At 51.9% G+C, this 23,257-nt stretch overlaps 1 protein-coding gene across 1 annotated transcript in view; it reads right to left on the bottom strand.

Annotated features, from left to right (window-relative positions):
- Positions 1–23,257, bottom strand: part of SLC6A6 (solute carrier family 6 member 6) — an 87,798-nt gene that overhangs the window by 22,383 nt on the left and 42,158 nt on the right. The window contains exons 3-7 of the mRNA XM_032149794.2: positions 22,614–22,853; positions 20,662–20,796; positions 18,710–18,944; positions 8,471–8,603; positions 5–139 (exon numbers count right to left, since the gene is read on the bottom strand). Coding sequence (XP_032005685.1) covers positions 5–139; positions 8,471–8,603; positions 18,710–18,944; positions 20,662–20,796; positions 22,614–22,842 — 867 coding nt within the window. The 5' untranslated portion in view covers positions 22,843–22,853. The remainder of the gene's footprint in view (positions 1–4; positions 140–8,470; positions 8,604–18,709; positions 18,945–20,661; positions 20,797–22,613; positions 22,854–23,257) is intronic.

The following is a 23,257-nucleotide window of genomic DNA, read 5'->3' as shown; positions in this document are numbered from 1 at the left end:
GTACCTGTGGGTCCTCAAGGCGAGTGATGTCAGGATACAGATAGAACTTGATGCCTGCGCCCGCGCCCGGTAGCGTCAGCCCTCGGACCAGCAGCACCAGGAGCATGGCGAATGGAAAAGTGGCTGTGAAGTAGACGACCTGTGAGGGAGAGAGGGATTCAGGGGGCCATGGGCATCATTTGTTGCTGCTAAGTCCGAGCATCCTCTCAGAGAGGCAGAGGGGAGCACTGGTCAGGATCAGGGGTTCTGGAGCCAAGTTTGCTGTCTCACTTGCTGTGCAGCCTTTGGCACATTGCTTAACCACTCTGGGCCTCAGCTGCCTCATCTGTAATCTGTGTATATACAGGTACCTACCTCACAGATTTTTTTTTTTTAATTAGAGATGGAGCCTCGCTCTGTCACCCAGGCTGGAGTGCAATGGCACGATCTCGGCTCACTGCAACCTCTGCCTCTTGGGTTCAAGTGATTCTCCTGGCTCAGCCTTTCGAGTAGCTGGGATTACAGGTGCCCACCACCATGCCCAGCTAATTCTTGTATTTTTAGTAGAGATGGGGTTTCACCAGGTTGGCCAGGCTGGCCTCAAACGATCCACCTGCCTCAGCCTCCCAAAGTGCTAGGATTATAGGCGTGAGCCACTGTGCTGGCCCACCTCACAGATTTACTGAGATTAAATGAAAAACATCCTATAAATAGTTTGTCCCAGGCACCATCTAAGCACAAAATACAGTGGTGGATAAGGCAGAAAACAAATCCCTGCCTTCGTGGAACTGACATTCCAGGGCGTAGAGGTGGAAAATGCAAAATCAGAGAGCAAGCTATCAAGTGCATGTGTACAAGGCTCAGCCTAGTGGTTGCCAACCATGGCATGTGCCTATGGCATGCAGGTCACATTAGTTAACAACTAACTACAATGTTGGTATGATTCCTATGGTTAGGGATCAGAAAAGCAAGGGTTCAAATCCCAGCTCTGTCCCCTCATTTGCTGTGTGATCTTAGGCACATTACTTAACCTCTCTGGACCTGTTTCCTCATGAGTAGAATTCAGATAAGAGTAATAGAAGCCCCTCAACAAGGGGTGAGCTGAGGATTCAATGGGATGATGCTTGTAACACTGCCACTCAGTAGGTACTCCAGAAAGGGGGCCTCTTGTTGACACTGATTTTGCTGGAAGGACGAGACCTTCGGGGAAGAAAATGAGGCCTCTCAAAGGCCCTTAACTGGGAATAGGAAAGGCTCCCGGCTTCACCGGGCCTCTGGGAGATCCATGGCCTTCCCTGGGTCACACTGCATGTTCCAGACAGGCCAAGATCAGGTGTGAGGTGGGGACTAGAAATGATGTGGCCATCTCCTCCCAAAGACCTTCTCTCCTCTTGTCCTGCAAGCGCTGTTTGTGGCTTCAGTTCTCATGGATGGATTTTCCCATCTTATTCAACACAAGGAGTTTCCAGACAGAGTTTATGCCTGGGAGGAGTTCGAAGGTGCCTGGCTGAATGGACAGGTAGATCCTAGTGTTTCAGGCAGGGCACTGGCTGAGTAGGGACGTCCCAGGCACAAGCCCACTTCATCCTCACCACGACCCCCAGGACAGTGGTTTGCAGTGGAGAAACTGAGGCTTGGTGGGCTTTAAGGACTTGCCCAGGGCATCAATGGAGTCCAGGATTTGAACCCAGAGCCTGTGGAGGGCTAATCTCTGTGCAGAAAGGCATGAAGTGTTTTACTTCGACATGCAGAAAGTCATGGTGGCCACCTTGAAACACTGAGACTGGCTGGCAGAACCCTGGGCCACATCTGGGGATCAGGGGACCTGGGAGGAACCACTGCACAGTCAATGAACTGTGGAGTGGAAATTGAGATGAAGAGAACAGGACGAATGTGCCCATGGAGTTGGGGGTGCAGTGCCAGGGCACTGCTGGGGCCCAAGTATGTAACAGACACTGACCGATAGTGACAGAGCCCAAAACCTCACCTAGCTGGCACCAGGACCCTCGACAGAGCAAATTCTTGTGGCCATGATCTCTTTGAGTAGAAACAATGAGAAAGGGGCTTTGGAAAAGGGCAAAAAGGAAGCTTTCAGGGCCTGCTTAGCTCAGCTGCCCTTAGCCCAACAACCCCTAGGCAGCGTTTATTGAGCACTTACTGTGTGCCTAGCACTGTTCCAAATGCTGTGACGTCTATTCTCACTGGCCCGTGCCCTAACCCTCTGAGGTAAGTTTTATTACTATCTCCATTTTGCAACAATAAAACTGAGGCCCAGAGAGAGTCCATCACTTGCCCAGGGTCACGTGGCCTTAAGCAGCAGAATGGGGACCTGCCCCACAGCCCACACATAGCAGACTGGCAAAAAGCCTCCCACAACTGACAGTTTACTGATTCTCCCGAAGACCAGAGGGCAGCCAGTAGGGAGGCCCTCAGGTCTGAATCTAAGCTTAGAGGCTGGCTTGCCATGAGACCTCCAGGAAGCCGCTGTCCCCTCTAGACTCTGTTTCCCCACCTGGAAGTAAAGGGCTGGGACCGTAGGAGCTCTGAGGTTGCCTCCCACTCTGCCAATCTAGGTCGAGGGGTAGAGAGGCTGTGGGTCAGCTGGGGAGCCGCCTCTACCAGGGGTTGCAAGCTGCCTCTGCCACCCCTTGCTGGTGACCTGGGCCTCAGCTTCCCCATCTGTCCACTGAGGATAAGGGAACGCTGACCTTGCTCGATGGCCCCTGGCCTGCGGTGAGCATTCAAGAAGCCTCCTTGGCCGGCACTGTCAGGATGGCTCTGCAACACTGACAGGGTGGGCCCTACTCCTGCCTCTGCCCCCGGGCGTCCTTTGTTCCTCCAGGCCTCAGTTTCTCCAGCCACCGCCATCTCTTCTCCTTGAGGCCAGGAGCCTACATGATTTCCCGAGGATGGGAAAGCAGACGTGGAGGGTGGGGCCACATCAGGAAGCCACAGAACGGGGGAAAGAAGTGAAAAAAGAAAACCAACCTGCCTCTCCCTTCCTGAGGACAGGCGGCCAGGCGGCCAGGCGCCCCGACCAGTTCCCACCTCTGGGTCCCTTTGTGGGCCACACCCGGGCTGGCGAACAATAGCTGCTGACAGCAGCCCCGCAGGGGTCTCCAGAGGGCGGCCACTTCAAAGCCAGCCAGGCCTCCACTGGGCCAAGCAACCGGTCTGTGGCCAGAGGGCTTTGTGTCAGGGACAGGGGTGTGGAGGTGGCTTTCCTTGTTTTCACGTAGTTAGTTTATTTAACAAGCACTTATGCAGTGCAGATTTTGTGCGGGGCACTCAGCTAAGAGCTTCATGAGTTTTAACTCATTTAATCCTCAGACAACTGAGAAGAGCCAGGCACCAGCCTCACCAGAATTTTCTAGATGAGGAGACTGCCCAGAGATGTGGGGGCACCTGCCTGCAATCACAGTTACTGGTGGTAGATGCGGGATGGATCCAGGCCAGCTGGTGTCAGGTCCCCACACCTTTGGGATGTGTGTCATTGTTCCTCCCCAAATCCTGGTCATGCCACCACAGCCGTGTGAAGGGAAAATAAAATCTCAGGACCCCAAACTCACTATGCAGAAGGAAAAAGTTAAGCTTGGGAACTGAGTCACACACACGCACAAAACTGGCCTGCCTTCTGTTCTTCAGCAGAGTTGTGAGATACAGGCCACATATCTCCCCAGGGCGGCCTCCCGCACCCTGACAATGTAAACTCACAGCTCATCTTCACAGGTACCGGACAAAGAGACAAGAAATTAGCCATCCACCCACACATCTAGGCATGTGTCTCCTTCCTCCACTGTGTGTACACCCTACCCTATGGAAAATGCGTGTATTCTCTACCCTATGGAAAACGCAGATTTGCTGAGAGACACCATGCATAATTACCTGAATTACCTGTTCCTCCGTCCCCTCCTGCTGTTTCCCCTTACATTTTTTTTTTTTTAGACATGGTCTGTGTCGCCCACGCTAAAGTACAATGGCACAATCAAAGCTCACTGCAGTCTCAACTTCCCGGGCCTAAGAGATCCTCCTACCTCAGCCTCCTGAGTAGCTGGGACTACAGGTATGCGCCACCATGCCCAGCTAATTTTTGTATTTTTTAGTAGAAACAGGGTTTTGCCATGTTGACCAGGTTGGTCTTGGACTCCTGAACTTAAGCAATCTGCCCTCCTCGGCCCCCCAAGTGCTGGGATTACAGGTGTGAGCTACTGAGCTAGGCCCCCCCTTTATGTACTGAGGTTCTCAAAACCCTCTTTGGAAAAAGTGCAGACCACAGATCCTACTGTGGCTCGTGTCTCCTTTTCCTGGGCACATCTTCAATCTTGGCAAAATAACCCTCTAAGCTGATTGAGCCCCCTGTCTTAGATGGGTTTTGGTTTACAGTAGCAGGTTTGAAAGCCACCCTTGCTTTGCAGAATCTGCTGCTCCGAGAACAAGCCCGAGAGTCATGCTTTCAACTTTTCCGTGGCACCCCCGGGATCCCCAAGGGGCAGGCTGATGCTAGCCGCTGCCAGGGGCCTCTGGTGGTGGCCCAGCAGGCCTTCCCGTGGGACATGGTATTTTTCCACTCTTGCTGGTGAACCTTCATGGCTCCTCTGAGCCCTAGACCCAAAAGCCCTGTGGCCCAACTGTCCAGGAAACTCGCGAGGACAACTTTTCTCCATCCCCTCTGGGCAGTAGAAAAGAGGGTGGCTGAGCAGCAGGGGGAGCCTGGCATCCTTTGGGAGATAAGGGTCTGGGCAGCAGGGCTCGCCATTGATCCCAGAGATCCTAGGCAGGCCCCGAGGGTCCTCAGCGCCGCGGCTGTTGGTGAGGAGCTTCACTAACTCATTTCACCTAAGGGGAAGGTGAGGCTGAGAAAGTGAAAGGGCCTTGTCCAAAGTTATGCAGTTTGGGGGATCCAGAGCTAAAAGGATCTGGCTCTGACTACCCCCTGCTTTGTTGTTAATGAAGGCAAAAAGAGCTGCTCCAGAGGCCGACAGCGAAGAGCCCCAGCCTCAGTGAACGTCCGTGCTCTCTCCGGGGCCTCCTCCCTTGTGCGTCTGCAGGGCTTGCACTTCCTATGTGAGTGTCTGGATCTCTGCCCCCTTCCCAGACCCCACTCTGTGACAGCAGGGACGTGCCTGCCACATGCCCTACTTACTGCATCCTCAGGCTGGCACGGGGGTGGGCACAGGAGGTGGAAGAGTGTGGGGCACCCAGCTCGGGAGTGGGGCTGCCTGGGTCCAAATCCCAGCACAGCCACTGACAAGCTGTGTGATGCTGGGCAAGGTAATGAGCCTCCCTGAACCTGAGTTTCCCCATCTGTAAAATGGGACTAATAACTGCACATACTCCAAACCATGAGGAGGATTCAATGAGCTACCTAGCAGCACTGAGAATACTACCCGACACTCACAGGCTACTGTGCTTTCCCCACCATTATCACTATTTGTTGAATGGATTAATGGCAGCCTAGTTTCAAACTCCTGGAATAGTGAAAATTACAAAAAAGGAAACTGCAACCTAGAGGCAAGGTGACTCGAACTCAGATCCTGAGCCTCTCAGGCTGGGGCTCTCCCTCCATTACCCTCCAACTCCTCCTTGCTGGACTAGACACGAGAGCAGGGCCTTGGCAGGATGAGGTCCGTCTGCTGCCTGTGGGCCCAGCCCCCACGTCAGCCACAAACCTGGTCTGTGGCCAGGGCTGGAAGCCATGGCCAGCGAGCAGGCAGCCTCTCAGCCATGGGGCTTGAGGAAGTCCACAGAGCTGGACTGTGTTTGTCTTGGCTTCTCTGGCCTGGCCCAGGCTCTGCTATTGTTCTGGGAATCACGCCCACCCCTGGGAGGCCTAGAACCACCCCACAAAGGAGGTTGTTGCTAAGGGTGAGACGGGAGGACCCCTGGAAGGTCACGTCTTTGCTCGGTCACAGCTGCAGCCTGGCACCCTCTCTCTGGCTTTGACAGTATTCTCCTGTGTTCTGCATTATGTCTCAAAAGTTGTTCACTGTCCCTGGCGGACATCAGCCTCCTCCATCAGACTGGGTGCTCCCCAAGGGTCTGGGTCAAACACACCTCAGGGCCTTTGCACAGGCTGTCACTTCTACCTGGAGATTTTCCCCTCCACATACTCACCTGGCTCAGCCCTTCACTTCCTTCACATCTTTGCCTAGAGTCACCTTCTTGGTAGGCCTTGCCTGGCCACCCTATTTAAAATTGCTCCCAACACTCCCCATTCTCCTTCTCTGCTTGACTTTTTCCCATAGCTCGCATCCCCATTTGACTCCTATACATTTTTCCCATTCGTTTTGTTACAACATGACTCTTCCTGCCAGGCCATCAGCTCCTGGAGTACAGGAATTTTTGTCTGTTTTGTGAACCACTACATGTCCCCCAGCCCTGTTTCTACAAAGCACCTGGCACACAGTAGAGGCTCAAAAAATACTAGCGCGTACGTAAGTGACGATGTCTCCAGCACTGCTCAGGACCAGTGCTCCACAGAAACTTTCTCACTTCTGTGTGGGGAAACTGAGGCAGAGTGAAGAAGGGCATGGTGGCGTGCGCCTGTGGTCCCAGCTACTCAGGAGGCTGAGGTGGGAGGATGGTTTGAGGATGGCTTGAGCCCAGAAAGTGAGCTGAGATCAAGCCACTGCATTTCAGCCTGGGCAACAGAGCCAGACCCCACCTCAAATTAAAAAAAGAAAAAAGAAGAAGAGAATTAGCATTTACAGAACTATCTGTGCCAAGCATTGTGCCAGGTGTTTAACACACCTCATTTTAACCCTTACTATCACCTATTTTATAGAGGAGGAAACTGAGGCTCAGAGAGGAGGAAGTGACCTTGGACAAGTCACTTGACCTCCCTAAGCCTGAGTTTTCTCATTGTTTAAAGAAAGGAATAAAATGGTGTGCTTGTAAGACAGAGAACCAGGGTGGCACAGTGAGGGTGCTCTCCAAGGAGGTGCAGGAGATACCCATGTCCCCTGCTCCCACCTGTTCCGGGCAGGACCATGCTCACTGGTGTGCAGGGGCAGGTGTCCAAGGCCTGGACTGCTTCCCTTCCCCCACGGGCTTCAGGATGGCAGGGTGGTTCTGCCCCAAGAAACAAGCAGAGGGCACTGTGTGTGTTGGAGGGGGGTGCACAGGATCACCCCCATTCTACCTCTTGCAACCTTGGAGTCCCAAGTCTTGCAGGGTAAGTGACTGGAATAATTACTTGGATCTCTACAAATCCATGATTTCGTCTCTTTGGGGGCTCTTTATCCAGGGAGAGCACATTCCTCAACCCTCAATTCCACTCTGTGGCTGGGGCGGCTAAGGTCACTGCCCACAGCTCCACCTGGAATGCTACCTTAAGACACTCCTTTGACTTTTGGGGGTTTTTTGATCTTAAAGAGATGTTCCCTCTTTTGGGATATGAGTCACTGGGGAAAGCGTCGACAGGGCACCATCTAAAGGCAAATGAGCAAATGCCTTTGTTCTTTATAGCTTAGGGCCCTGGGTTCAGGCTCACACCTGTGATCGCAACATACCCCTGCACTAGACTTTGGCATCAGCACAGCCATGACAACAGCCAGTGTCTAGGTTATTAGGGAACAGTTCGGCTCTAATTAGTAACAGGTAACGTTTCACTTATTGGTTAACATTTTCACTATTGCTAATATATCAGTTATACCTAAAACCTTAAAATTACAAGCTAACATTTTACATTTGTTAATCACTGACATTCTAGTCACTATGTGACATATTAATCAGCAGCAAACACTCCAGTTATGAATAATACTTTGGTTAACAGCTAACACCCTGGCCATGAGTGGATGATTTAATTATCAGCTAACACTTTCCTGAACAACTAACATTGGAGGTGCCGGCTGAAATGTTAGTTATAAGATAACTCAGTTAATCTGATTTAGCAGCTAAAATCTAAGCCAGTGCCTCTCAATCCATGAAGTGCACTTGGATTATCTGGGGATAATGTTACAACGCAGGCTTTGAGTTTGTAGGTTTGGGGCAGGCCCACGAACCTCCCTGCAATGCTGATGGGAATGCTTGTGGCCCCCTCTGCAAAGCGAGGGTCCATGCTGTGGCTAATGGCTCTTACCACGGTTGCTGGCTAACCTCCTGTTACCAGCTAACCTATTTATTAGACATCCAACATTAGTTATCTGCCACCATCTGCACTGACTGCCAGTACCTTGAGATGAGAAAGCTGTGGTGGATGGGGGTAGCTCCTGTAGGCTCCTGAGAGCCTGACGCTTCAATATTCAGGAATTCTGTGAGCTGGTCATTAAACCATCGACAGCTTGAAAGCAAACATGGTGGGAGCACTGACACCACGAAATGGAGAAACGCTACAAACCTGGGTTTTACTTTTTTCCAGAGGGCGGGCTTAGCACACCACCACTGGCCACCTCCCTCCTGGGGCGTGGCTAATTGCAGACAGGAAGTGGGGGAGAGGGCCAGCCTGGCACAGCTCTCCAGGAGGCAGGGGACGGACAGAAGTCCAACTTACCTTCCCAGTGGACCTGACGCCCTTCCAGATGCAGAAGAAACACACTAGCCAGACTAAAAGAAGGCAGAGAGCGAGGTCCCATTTCAGAGAGCCTGGGTGGTCGATTCCAGGGGACAAGCTCAGCACGTTGCGCCTTGAAGCAAACACAGAGCCAGGAGTCAGTGAGGGGCCTGGCCCTAGAGCAGAGAGAGCCAGGGCCCAGACATTAACGGGCTGGGGGTCAAATCCCACCCGAGGTGCTGCATTTACATAAGTCACCTCACCTTTCCAAACCCAGGAATCCCCATTTGTCTTGAGACAGAGTTGTTGGAAAGAAAAGGATGGACTCAGACTCTGGATTCAGGCAAACCCCGGTTCAACTCAGTCTGGCCTCAGGCAAGTTAAGGAACCCCGAGCCTCAGTTTCCTCATCTGTGAAATGGGCACTGATTTTCTGCCGGGATTTCAGCAGAACCTTCTTCAGCGCCAACCGTGGGCCAAACACTAGGTTCAAGTCTCAGCTCTACTGTTTGTTCCGTCACTGACAGAACAAAGTTAGCCAACTTTCCCAGACCTCTGGCTCCTCATCTATAAAGTGTTGCCCTCCCCCAACATTGTCCCTTATTATTTTATTCATCCCTGTGTAACCTGGATCTCTCACTAAAATGTAAGTCACACAAGGTCCTAAATTCAGGGTCTGGGATGCAGCTAGCACTTGATAAACCTTTGCAGATGTAACTGTGGTGTTCAGATGCCCAGGGAAGCTTCAGGCACACAGCCGGCACCTAAGCAGTGCTGGTTTCCTCCCTTGCCCTGCCAGGGTTTTGAGGGTCTCAAGAGAGAGGCAGGTAAATGGTTTTAAGGATAATTGGCACGGGACAGCCACCAACCCTGCCCAGGATGACACGGCAGAGCGTGGGTCTTTGGAGTCCAGACTTAAGCTTCCCGCCAGTCCGAGCTGATTCCTGCTGCCCTGCTAAACAAGCACACAGGTACCTACTCCCAGACATTCTTATGGACGACAGCATCTGAAGCAGGCCAGGGCGGTGCAGGGTACTGACAGTCCAGGCCATGAAACTTGATGCCCAGAAGTGGCACCCATGGTCCCAGAGCTCTGACTACTGCAACAGTGATCGAGGACAGCCACGCTGAGCACAGGGACATCGGCCCTGCCCACTGGGCCTCCCAGGTTACCTGTCCACCACCGGCTGCTGGCCACAAGAGACAGGGTCTGCATGCTCCAGGGTGTTTGCGAACCCCTGGAAGAAGCTGAGTTTCCTTCTAATGGGAGTCAGCTCCCTGTCTGAAGGTCACACTCCCATGCAGGAGGGGCAGGGAGTGAAGTGTGACTCTGTGCCTCAGTTTCCCCTTTTGTAAAATGAGAATAACAGCTCCTGCCCAGGATGCTCTTGGGAAAGCATTCCGGAACATCCCAAGCTTTCAGCCAGTCTGTGGGATTACCCCCATAGTCAGGGCTCTGGTTCTCGGAACACACACCAGGCTAGACCCTTTATCATTTTTATTTTTTTTTTTTAGAGAAGCTTCGACATAAGGACTTTGAATAAATCCAAGATTCCCTTCTCAACTGGCATTCAAGCAAGGCCTTTCTTTAGTTTACTGCTGTGTTTCCAGCACCTAGAACAGCATCTGGCCCATTGGAGGAGCTCAATAAAGACCTGTTGAGTGAATGAATGAATGAACAGACTCAACTGGGAGGACAGCAAGTTCACATGTCACTGTAGGACCAATCCGTGAAATACTCCCACTAACAGCCATAAGACAGGACAGCTTTTCTTTGCCCTCTTCTTGCTGGTCACAGCGTCACCAGTGGGCTCCCCCTGGCACAAGGGATGTCAACATGATAATGCTGATGGACCAAATAAAAGCTACCAGCAACCACCTGCTTTCCAAGGCCTTTTCAGTTTATCTCATCTGATCCCAGGAGTAGTGGCCATTCACCCCATTTTACAGATGGGGAAAATGAAGGCTTGGAGGGTCCACTTGCCCATGGTCACAGAGCCAGCAGGTGACACAGAGCTGCCACCCCAAGGCCACGCCTGTCTCACTCCAAAACCAGTGCTCTCTCTACTCCACTACACTGTTGCTCTGATTTTAAGAGAAAACAGAGCCTAAATTTTAACAATCTCTTCAGTCCTCTGCTATATGCTGATTTAACAATTCCTTCTGTCCTCTGCTATATGCTGGGATCACCTGGCACCTTGGGGCAGGGGGCATCTCTATAGGGCAGGCTGGTGGCCAACCGCATCCCAGCTGGGGCCCTGCCAAGCATGTGGATCCGGCGCCTGCCACGGCTTTAAAACAAAAAGCCTTTCCTCATTCTGCAGGGCTCAGCACCTTCAGTGAAAGCCAGCGCAGGCTGGGCAGTGGCCCAAGACTTCCTTGTGAATGGGCAGCACCAGGAGAGGAGGAAGAGCACCTTTCCACCATCTCCCAGGCCCACCAGGTGCACTATCCTCGGTCTCAAAGGAAGCCTCCCTGAGGTTCTGGAAGACTCACTGTAGAGGCCCTGTCTGTCTTCCGCTGTCCTGTCCCACGCTGGGGAAATGTCTGTCTTTCCCACCAGACCCTGGACATCCCAAGGACAAGGGCTTTATATACTGATGAGATGCCCAGTCACAAGACAGCCTTTCCTTTGATTCTTCAGGGCAAGCTGGCTGAGAGGCTTAATACTCCAGAGCCCTGATTCTGACCATACCCAGCCTGCAGCCAGCTCATCTAACAGCATCTGCCCTTCTCCTACCACCATGCTGGTCAAACCAGTGGTGCCCAATACTGATGGGAGGCTGCCACACTGGCTTGATCAGGGCAGCTGACCAGCTATGGAGTCTACAACAAAGAAAATGAGTCCTCCGCCTCCTTCTCCACTGCTGGTGGTAGTCCCTTTGTAGGACCTCATAGTGCCATCCAGGGACGTTTGCTTTGATCAGGCAATGCCATTCCTAGGATTATCTCCTATAGTTACACCTGCATGGGTGGCCAGAGACATAGTACCCCCGCCAAGCAGTGCTGTCTGTAGAGTGAAAGATTGGAAACGACTCAAATGCCCATCAAGAGGAGCTTGTAAACTGTGGAGCAGGCACACACTGGAATATAATGCAGCGGTATAAAAAAACGGGAAAGTTCTCAGTGTCCTACTAAGGAACTAGGTCCTGGAGACAAAATGCAGGAAGAGGAGCAAGGTGAAGAACAGTGCATGAGACACGCTCCCTGCTGTGTAAAGAGGGAGGAAGACACAGACACATTTGTACTTGAATACACACACACTATTTTTGGCAGGACACACAAGAAGCTGGTGGCAGTTGCTGCCTGTGTGGGGGAGGGGGACGCACTTTGCAACGTATTTTTGCACTATTTCAATGTTTTTAATGTGCACATATCACCTTTATAAAAGTTATTTTGAATTCTTGAAAAGCTTTATAACGGGCCATGTGAACGTGCTAGGACTGAAACCAATGTATCTCATCAATCAGGATTTGTCACAACACAGTCTGACACAGGCTCAGGGCCAGAGCAACTGACATTCTTTCCAAAGACATCTCGGGCAGCCATGCAGGCTGAATCTCAGGCAGGCCCCTCCGCAGTCCCTTCCATGTCTGACTTCCAGGGTCTTCCCAGCCAGAAAGCAGTCGATCAGGATCCCAGCCAATCCCTACCCAGCGGTGAGGGTGTGCTCAGTAAACTGTAGAGTGTCATGCCGAGGGAACGCTATGGCACACTGCCACTCACCTGTGCCTCCTAAGCACCCCAGGAAGAAGCTGCACAGGCTCCCCACAGTGTTAACACAGCTCCCCCAGCACACTGTCTCTAACCCCTGTCCAGGCCCCTGACGCCCCCAGGATGATTTCCAGCAGCCTCTTCACTGGTCCTCCTCCCTCCACTCCTGCCCCAACAAGTCAGAGGGAATCTATCAATACCTATGTCAGGCCACATGCCTCCTCTACTCCACATCCTCCCAGGGCTCCCGCTCCCCGGCCAACACGGCCCTCCTGACCTTGCCACTCAGACTCACTTTTAAGAGTGAGTGGGTGCCAATTAGTAAACACATAGGTCAACGGGTGTAAAGTGGAAGTGTTCTGGGCAGGCTGGGGGTGCAGGCGCCCAAGCCCTACCCTCATCCCGCAGACTGCACCATCACTTCCTCCTCCTTCAGCCACCCTAGCTGCTATCTGGGACATTCTCTGAACAGGTCGAACGCGATCCTGCCTTAAGGCCTTGGACCTAACTGCTTCCCTCAGCCACTTGTTCCAAAGCTCCCTCGCTCCTTTCCTTCAGGTCTCTGTTGAAAGGCCACATCCCCAGGGCAGCTGTTCCTGGCCACCCTCTGTAAAAAACATCCCTGATCACTCTCCTTCCCCTGCCCTGGGCCTATTTCTCATCACTTATTGCTTTTATATTATAATTTTATATGTGTTATCTATTTGTCTGCCTGTCCCACTAAAATGTCAGTCCCAAGAAGGCAGGGTCTATGTCTGTCTTGATCACTGAACAGTGCCTGGTATGCAGTAGGTGCTCAGCTGACATTAGTTGAGTAAATTAATTATACCCATTTGGTTGATGGGGAAACTGAGGCTCAGACAAGTTCAGGAATGCACCTGAAATCACTCAGATAGAAATCAACCATGGACCTGGTTCCTTTTTTCTGATGCCATCCTGGGGACCAGCCACCTCATGTGCTGGGCATGGTGCCGGGGCAAGGGCCCCAGCATCCCCAGCTTCCTCGTCTCTCTCGTACAGAGGGAGGAGACTCCAAGGTAAGCTGCATTCTTGTCCAAGAATAGTAATGATTCACTCCAGGGTGGGATCCAAAAAAGAATTGCCTGGACGTCTGTTTTGAGTCGGCCGCCCTGCTGCCGTCCAGCCGGCACTCAGAGATGTAAATACGTCCTCCTAGCCGGCCAAATCGTTTCCTTTTGACTTCAGGCCAGCCATTTATTGGCCATGGCTCTCCCCTGGAGACTAGCAGAGGCAACAATTATAAAAGGGCCTGTCCGCCCAGAGCACGGGGCCGTGCAGCCTTTCTCCACCGCCTCCTCCTTCCGACAGCTGCAGGGGAAGATTGGCTGAGCAGGCCTTGTTTGCAAATATGACTCATTTCTTTGATTCTAATAAAGTCTAATGATACGTGCCGAGCTCCCAGGGGGCTCTGGAGGAGCCTAGGAGGAAGGCACGGCTCCAGCCTGATGGAGGGCATCTGGCCAGGTCTGGCCCTGCCTGTCCTCCAGGGCGACCTTGGGACAGAGGTGACCCTAGACAGCAAGGAGCAGCAGGGGACAAAAGCTCTGCTTCCCCATCCCAGAGCAACTCGGCGCTCAATTATAAAGCCAGCATGGGGCCCCAGCGGCTCCTCATGAGGATCTGGGAAAGAGCAGCTCACTGGCTCCTGCTGAGAATGGTGACTTAGCACTGCACACAGGGTGGGTGTAGGGGGTCCAGGCAGAGAGAAGACCCCACAAGTAACCTGGGAGTGGGGAGACACACATGTGGCACAATGTGACCTGTGACCATGGACTTGGGCTCCCAGGCCTGGCCCGGGCTCTGGGCTGGTGGCTGGTGAGGACATAGACAAAAGGTTAGCTGGAGGCAGGATGCAGTGCTGAATGCCAGGGCTGGAAGCTTTGCTCCTTCTAGCTGCACACATGACCTCGGGCAGAGCACTGCACGTCTTGCATCGTCAGTGTCCCGTGGCCCCCTGCAAAGCGCATCCCTGGTCTTAGCTCCATAACACTCAAGCCAGGCTGTGAGTCATTGGGACCATGCTACTTCTGTTTACAGAGGAGAGAAGAGGGCGTGGAGAGGTGAGGTCACAGTCTCAAGGTCGCGCAGCTGGGATGTGTGGGAGCCAGAGTTGAGCTTTGTCTCCCCCCACAAGGAAAGGGGAATGTCACCCATTGCTGCTCTGCTGCCTCCTCTGTGAAAACAGAGGGAGGAAGGGCTGGCAGGGAGCGTCAATAGGGACCTTCCCTGCCCAGAAGAAGCTGGGAGATGGCTCCGCTCCCCTGGTGCCTCGTACCCCTGACTTCCAGAGACTACTGAGCACCTGCCAGCAGCACCTGCCAAAGGAAAGGACGGGTCAGGGACCTATGCATCTGGGGCATATAAGAGGAATGAAAGGAAGCAATGGCTGGGGCTGGGCTTCAGCTTGAGGGTCACCAAGACCAACCTTCGAGGGTATCCTCACTGCTCTGCCGCCCAACTGGCTCCCAGACAGCAACACGCAAAAAATCCCGACAAGATTCACTCGAGAGAAACTCCAGGGTCAGACGCTGCAGGGTTGGTGGCTATCTTCAGGTGGATTCAGATAAGTTTGACCCCAAAGGGAACCCAGACCTGCTGAAGGCTGAGGCCTCTGAGGCCCCATATACAGTCAGTGCTCAGCATACATCCAGCCTCTCTTTCCCACCACTGTGTTCCTTAAGGAATGTCCAAAAATCACATTCAATTCAGTCACACCACCTCCCTTCTCATATATCTTCCATGGTTCCTCCTCCAAGAGAACAAAGTTCAAATGTGCCCGCCTAACATTCAAGGCTTTGACCCTTCTCCCTGGCCCTACCTATCCCTCACCCGTGCATCTTATGCTCTAGCCAAACCATCCCAAATACTCATGTGCTTTCAGAATGCTGACTCTGCATGGGCTGTTCCTCCTACCTAGACTGTCTTGTCACTCTCCTTTTCTGCCTAGTGAGCTTTCTATTCATCCTTCAAAGCCCAGCTCATATGCTCTTCCATCTGCAGATGGGGAAGTGAGACAGAGAGAGGTAGTGATTTGTTGCTCCACGCAGGTGGATGAAGACATGAAACTAATGAGGAGATTCAGCATCCAGTGAGCACTTGCTGTGTTGAAATTGTCTCAATCCTTTCTGCCAGGGTGAGATCATAGCATGGGAAAAGCCATGAGAGGGTTCTGAGCTGGGAAATAACAGGCTGGATTCAGAATTGGTTACAGAGGTGAAAGGATAAGGCACGGAGAGATCCAAGAGGCCAGTGCTGGTGTCCAGGAGAGTGATGGGAGTTCCATGGGGGTGACAGTGCATGGGGACAGTGCTCAGATTCTAGGTATACTCTGAAGGGGGAGCCAAGAGGATGTATGAATTGGATGTGGGATTTGAGGTAGAAAGAAGAGTTTTGGATGATGCCTAGCTATTTCCCCTACTTAGAAAGCCTCTGCAGAGACTGAAAGAAATGACAGGGGCAAGTTCCTAGTACTATGCTCACGGGAGTCAACTATTCCCCACTGGTTCTCTTGCCTTTCCACCATTGCATGCCAAGAAAAGAGAAGGCTCTTGAAGGCAGGAGGCCGGGTCTTTCTTGCCCATAGCACCTGGCTCAGGGCTGGAACTGAGCTGTCCCCTGGTGTAGTTCTCTGGCCTCGCCCTGTGCTGTGAAGGCAGGTCACAGGAGGCAGTGCTGATCTTGCCTAAGCCTGCTTTCCAGGCTCCTGCGCCATGGCCCTCAATCTTCCCCAGGGTTCTAGAAAGAGGGCAACTTATTTGTGAATGTTCAGGTGGTCTCACAAAGCTCTGCTGGAATCTGGGGCTGGGGGTCCAGGGGTAGGAGAGGTGTGAGAGCTGGAGCGGGAGGTGAGTACCAAGCTGGCAGCCAGGGCTCTTTGGACAGAGCAAATCCACCTGGATCATGCAGAAGCTTGGGAAGGTGCCTGCAGAACCAGACACTTTCCAAAGATAAATACTGTCTCGGTGTCTTCCAGGCCAGAAAATGGAGCTGGGGTGCTCAGAATAGAGATTCTGGAAGGCAAGCGTCCCAGAATACCCCCTAAGGGCCCAGTCCCTCTGGAAGGTGTGAGTGAGGACTGGCCAACCTGAGGACCTCACATTGCTCCCACATGTTCCTTCTCTAAGACCCCTGGGTCCGACAACAGCGAGACAAGCAGAGCCCAGAAGAGGATGGCCCCTTTAGGATAGGGGGTGATTCTTTAGGTTCATAACACTTAAAGAAACTGCCCTGAGGGGTAGTTTTAGGCACTATGAGGGCACTCGATAAATAATAACGGATTCTGGCCAGGCATGATGGCTCACACCTGTAATCCCAGCACTTTGGGAGGCTGAGGCAGGCGGATCATGAGGTCAGGAGATTGAGACCATCCTGGCCAACATGGTGAAACCCCATCTCTACCAAAAATACAAAAATTAGCCGGACATAGTGGTGCATTCCTGTAATCCCAGCTACTTGGGAGGCTGAGGCAGGAGAATCGCTTGAACCAGGGAGTCGAAGGTTGCAGTGAGTTGAGATCATGCCACTGCACTCCAACCTGGCAATAGAGTGAGACTCTGTCTCAAAAACAAAATAATAGTAATAATAATAATAATGGATTCTCAGGGCTGGCCACCCAGGATCTCATGCAGTCAGGGCCATCCTACAACCTTGGGACGGCAGCACTGCCATTTCCCCAGGTGCAGGTGACGATACCACGGCCCAGAGAGCGGGACACTTCTGCCTAAGCTAGAAGTGGCAGAGTGAGGGTTCGAACCAGGCAGACCAGTCAATGTCTGAGGCAAGGAGGTCCCAGCAAACGCCCTCAGTAACTGGCTGAGCGCCAGCGTCCAGGAGTGGGGCAGGCCCGGTTTTCAGGCCACGCCAAAAACAGCAGAGAAAGGACAAGGCTGTGCCTTGGACCCCATTCAAGTGAGAAAAAGGAAGTGCCAGCCTTTCTTTGTCTGTGAACTCAGCTCCCCAGGGGGTGGGGAACTGAGGGGCGATGATTTTGCTTCCAATGTCCCTTTTGTTTTTAAGTGGAAAATACACACACAAGAGGTACCCCCAGTGACAGTGGGCCTAAGGACTTGCCCTGAGCATACACTGAAGGCCTGGAGCAGCGACAGTGACATGGACCGCCCAAATAAGGGCTCCACACCAGTGAGGGCAACCGACCCCTTCTTTGCCAATGATGTCCCAGCCCTGACCTCAAAGCATGGCTGCGGCCAGTCGGTAGGCTGCTCCCTCTTGTCTGGCCCATTCCTGGGCCAGCTCCTAAGAGGTCAGTAGACACCTTGAAAATGGCAAAACCACACACAAAAAAGACAGGGACTGTCCTCTCGTGATGATTCAGAACCAGAACCACCCTCTTCCTTAACAGCAGCCCTGCCCCTGGCTCACAACCTTCACAAGGCCTCATCTCAGTTATTTCCAGGGTCAAGGGGCTGCACTTGAGTGCTGAGCCCCAAGGCTGGCTTATGAAGAAGAGGGAAATGATGCACTAGCCTATTTTTGATCAGCCTCTAAGCACTGTGTTAGAAGAATTTCTCCACATATCGGCTCACTCAAGAGCTCCCCAAAATCAGGACTCCACATCCCGCCTTTCTGATGTTTGTCCTCTGTATCCTCCCTGTAGTTACTGACTACAGTTCTTCACTCCTCTCATGAAGAGACAGAATTTATTTCCTCCACCTCTTGAATCTGGGTTTGTCTTGTGGCTTTCTTTGGCCAAGGGGACATGAACAAAAATGATACAGACAGAGGCTTGAAAAGCACTTGGGTTTCGGGGATTGACCGTTTCTTGTTCCTAGAGTGCTTGCTTAGTGGCCGGTGACAAGCTCAGGCTAGCCTGCTGGGTGATGAAACCACAGGGACCAGTTGCCCCTCACACCCCAGCCAATAGCCAGCCAAACCCCAGAAGAGCTACCTGGAGGACCTACAGCTGCCTGCAGACACATGAAGGAGCCCAAGACCAGAACTGCCCAGCCAAGCTCAGCCCAAACTGCCAACAAGCAGAACAATCAAGACCTAAATAAATGGTTGCTTAAAGCCACCAAGTTTGGGGATGGTTGTTACATAGCAAAAGCTAACTGATGCATGTTTTTCACTCTACCTACTCACTTTCCACTTAACTACTTCAGCTTCATATATGCATTTTTCTCTGTGCAATAACAGAGAATATATTTTTTCTAAAATACATTAAGAAAACTGTATCATTTTTAGACAACATAAGTATGCATACCGGCCTCACAGGGTAGTAATGATTCATTCTTTTTATCTGACAGGTAAAGAAACTGAGGCTCAGAAAGGAGGAGTGGCTTGCCTAAGGTCAAACAGCCAGTAAGTGGCAGAACTGGGATTCCAGTCCTGTCTATGGCCAAAGGCATAAATTTATCTCCAGATCTGCCCCCTCCTTCCACTCCCCCAAAGACAGTGGCTCCCGCATCCCAGGGGAGGAGATAAGGAAGTGAGCCATCCTCTCTGCCCCACCCATGTCCTCCTCCTTGCTTCAGTGAGGTGGCCTTACTCCCAGAACTCGATGACAGGGGAGGTGAAGTTGGTGGAGCTGATGGTGATCCAGACACTCTTGTTCTTGCGCATGGTGTCCTCCATGCAGTGAGGCGTGTTCCAGCTGTGGTTGCAGTGTGCCCAGGGCAGCTCCTTCTGGAAGGACTGGAACAGGTAGTATGTGGCCCAGGCCAGGATGACGATGTAGTAGACATTCAGGAGGGACACAATTACAATGGAGGCATAGCCGATACCTGCAGGTTGGGCAAATGAGATGAGTAAACATCTGAGGGAGGCCAGACCCACCATGGCCACATACTCAACTGGAAGGCCATGGTATCCCCAGGCCCCAAGCCACAAGAGGCCCTTCAACAGTGACCACCAAATATTTATAGGGTGAATAGATGGCTGGTTGAATGGAAAGGTGAAACAACAGATGGTTAGATAAATGGGATGGATGGCAGGGGGCAGGGGGGATAGAACAATGAATGGATGGCTAGATGGATGGATAAATAGATGGATGGATGAAAAGATAGATAATAAAGAGGATGGTTGATTGGATGGTTGGATGTTTAGATGGATGGATGGATGGATGGATAGCTGAACTGATGAGATAAATAGATGGATGAATGAACAGATGGATAGTTGGATGATTGAATGAATGGTCAGATGAATGGATAAATAGCTAAACTGATGAGTGTTGGATTGATGGATAGATATTCATTTGTTGCATAGATAATCAGTTTGTTAGATGGATGTATGGATGGTGGTTGGTTAGAAGGTTGGGTAGATGAATGAAAGGATGAACAGATGGATAGATGAATGGAAAATGGATGGATAGTCTAATTACTGAGTGGTTTAATGGAAGAAAGGCTTAAGGATAAATGGATTTATGTGGATGACCAAATGAAGAGACTCACATATGTTCCCATCTCTGCCAATTAAATCATAACAGTGATTATTTTGTGTGCATACTAAGTACTAAACATAGGACTAATGAAGCTACCATTCATTTGATGCTGACTGTATACAAAGCACTTCTACGTGGCTATGTTATTTTGTCTTCATAGCAACCCTGTGAAGTAAGCATGCAACTATATTTCTATTTCATAGATGAGAAAATTGAAGTATAAAGTGACCTTCTCAAAGTCACAAAACTATCAAGGGGAGTTAATGAGACTTGAACCCAGACAGAAAGCCTCCTGAACCTGAATGCTTATCTGCTGCACTCTACTGCCAAGCAGCTACGGGCTTCTCTTTTTTCTTGTTTAGATTCAGGGGGTACAGGTGCAGGTTTGTGACAGGAGTACGTTGCATGAAACTGAGGTTTGCACTTCCATAGATTCCCGTCACCCAAGTAGTGAACATAGTATGCAATAGGTAGTCTTTCAACCCTTGCTCCCCACCTCTTTTGGAGTCCCCAGTGTCTGTTGTTCCCATCTTTATGTCCCTGTATACCCAAGGTTGAGTTTCCACTTATAAGCAAGAATACATGGTATTTGTTTTTCTGTTTCTGCATCAATTCACTTAGGATAATGACCTACGGCTGTATCCATGTTGCTGCAAAGGCCATATTGCTATTCTTTATGGCTGCATAGTCTTCCATGGTATATATGCACCACATTTTCTTTATCCAGTTCACCACTGATGGGCACCTAGGCTGATTCCATGTCTTTGCTACTGTGAACAGTGCAGCTGCAGGCTTCTCTATGCAACACCCTAGGGAAGTGGGCATGCTGGGCCTGACTGAGCAGCTACTGCATGCTAGGCACTTGCCACAACTCCTTTCCCTGTACTCCTAAGCAGCAGCATCCGCATCACACTGGTACTGTACTGGCTGCTATCTTGTGTCAGCACAGAGCTAAGTGATGTGCATGAGGCTCCAATGGACCTGGCAGACAATAGGTGCTCAATAAAAATGTGTGGAACTGATGAGAACCAGGCCCCAAGTGACCTCTGTCCCATACTCACCAGAGAACAAGGGGCAGATCTTTTCCCAGCAGGTGATGCCCCCTTCAGAGGTGTACTGGCCTATGATGATCTCCAAGAAAAACACAGGCAGGCCGCTCCCAAACAGGAAAATAAAATATGGTATAAGAAATGCACCTGTAGAGAGAATGGGCAAAGGTGAGGCTGTGGCCATGGCAGTGCCGACGCAGAAGGCTCCCAAGCCCTCCCAGCCAATGGAACCAGAGAGAATGCATGAGGGGCATGAGGCTCAAGGCCAAACTCTTGGACCTGGTGGGAAATGCTCCAGGCCCTGCCCACCTGGCCAGGTGGTTTCACCTTTCCAGTGTGCCCTCCCTCTCTCCTTCAAATCTACCAGGGACTTCAAGCCTCAGAGCCTTCTTTTTTTTTTGAGGTGGAGTCTCCCTCTGTCACCCAGGCTGGAGTGCAGTGGCGCGATCTCGGCTCACTGCAAGCTCCGCCTCCCGGGTTCACGCCATTCTCCTGCCTCAGCCTCCCAAGTAGCTGGGACTATAGACGCCCGCCACCACACCCGGCTAATTTTTTGTATTTTTTAGTAGAGACAGGGTTTCACCATGTTAGTCAGGATGTTCTCGATCTCCTGACCTCGAGATCCGCCCGCCTCGGCCTCCCAAAGTGCTGGGATTACAGGCATGAGCCACCGTGCCCGGCTGCCTCAGAGCCTTTGTGTCAGCTGTGCCTACTGCCTGCCTGTCTCCTCCACATCCGTCCCTCTGAACAAGGACGGCTCGGCCTCTAAGACCCACTCACACGTCGCCTCTTTGTTGGGGCCTTCACCTACCCTCCCCAGGCCTGCCCAGGGCAGGAGGCAGAAAAGCACCAGCTAGGAAAGGTGCGGTGGTAAGGGGCAGAGGGTAGGCATCTCTGGTGGGGGCAGGACCAAGGGGAAGAATGGGGGGGCAAAGCATCGGGGCTGGGGATCCTACCTGGTGTCCACTAATGGCTTCAGCGGGTCCATAAACCCTTTGAAACTGTGGGCAACTTGGGTCTAGTTTATGTGCTTTGTTCTGGGGAGCATCTAGGACACTCATCAGAGTCCCAAAGGGGCCTGAGACCTACAAAAGGTTAAGAAACCAGGCTCTAAGGGAGAATTCCCCAAAAGGTGGTTCTACTAATGTGGGCGGCACAAGGCATGCCCATCTCCGCTGACACACAAGCCTTTGACAACAAGCCGTCACCAGCCGTGAGCAGTTCCTCCCTATCCAGTTCTCTTCAACCCCGTCATGGCACCAGCAAGAAAGCATCATTAGGTGCTGCTTGACCTCAGCACAACCCCATAACAGAAGACCTGTCAGAGGGTTCCTGCTCGGAGCCTTCAGCAGGCAAAAACACAAAAACAAAAGCAAACCAAAATCCAAAAACCCAAACCAACCAACTCATCAACCCAGCCAAGCACAGTCATTACATTTAAAAAATATCTTCACTGTACTTTTTATCCCTGGATACCTTTGGAGCATGACAAATGATACCAGTTTTCCATCTATAGAGGGAAACAGAATTTGCTTTCTGGAGTACATTTGGTAAAGTTAGAAAAGCAAACATGAATGTTAAAGGAAATATAAAGAAACAGTCAGAGGCAAGTAGACATGGGGGACAGATAAGGAGGTATGTGAATGTCTGGGGCTTAGGAGACACAAGCCTGGCCTTGTCCTGCCTCTTTGGAGATGGCAAACTGGAGGATCAGAGAGGGTGAGGGACCTGCTCAAGGTAACACAGAAAGGCCCTGCAGAACAGCACCCTGATTCTCAGTTGGGCTTATCCCGTCTCTAAGGGTGGGGTTGGCAGGGGCATGGCAGGCTGACCTCATGGAGGTCAAGGGGGAGCCAGAGAAAGCAGGGCACAGAGAGGCCACCCATGCTCTAGTTCCAGCCTCCAGCTCCAAGGCCGCTTTGTACTGGAGGGGCTCCCTTCCTTGTGGCCCAGCCCAAGCTCACCTCCACCATTCTTGTAGCAGAGGTACGGGAAGCGCCAGACGTTGCCCAAGCCCACGAAGCCGCCAGCCACAGAGAGCACAAAGTCGATCTTGCTAGACCACTTCTCCCTCTGCGGAGGTTTTCCCTCAGCCTCGTCCTCAGGCCGCGTGCCTGGGCTCTTCCCCGGTGAGGGCTTCAGGATGTCCTTGTGGAAATCTTTTAGACACTGCAGCTTCTCCTTGGTGGCCATCTCCTTGCTTTCTATGGGGGACAAAAGAGAAGCATCCTGCAGCTGATGAGGGACCACCTGTGTGTCTCAGACACAATCTCTGCTTCTTCATCCATGAGCCAGCTCCCACCTGCCCAGGCCTGTGGCTAGGGGCCTGGCATCCCTGTCTGTCCAATGCTCTGATAGCAACATCAGGAGTCATTCAGACCCCTTCATGGACCAGGGACCTCAAGATTCAGGCTGTGGACACTTGCAACCCACAGAATCGGCAGGTTCCATTCCCCGGGCACCTGCTGAAGAGAAGCGCCAGAGGCCCCCAGGTTTGTCGTCTGGGTGTCACACTTCAGCCTGCACCCCAGCCCTAGCATCGTCTTTCACAAAACACAACACACCCAGGCAGTTCTAGGCATCTGCCAAATAACAGCCTGCAAGCAGT

The sequence above is a fragment of the Hylobates moloch genome, unplaced genomic scaffold (genome assembly GCF_009828535.3).
Source record: "Hylobates moloch isolate HMO894 unplaced genomic scaffold, HMol_V3 SCAFFOLD_4, whole genome shotgun sequence".
In the NCBI taxonomy this organism is placed as follows: Eukaryota; Metazoa; Chordata; class Mammalia; order Primates; family Hylobatidae; genus Hylobates; species Hylobates moloch.
This window is presented reverse-complemented; position numbering and strand designations above follow the sequence as displayed.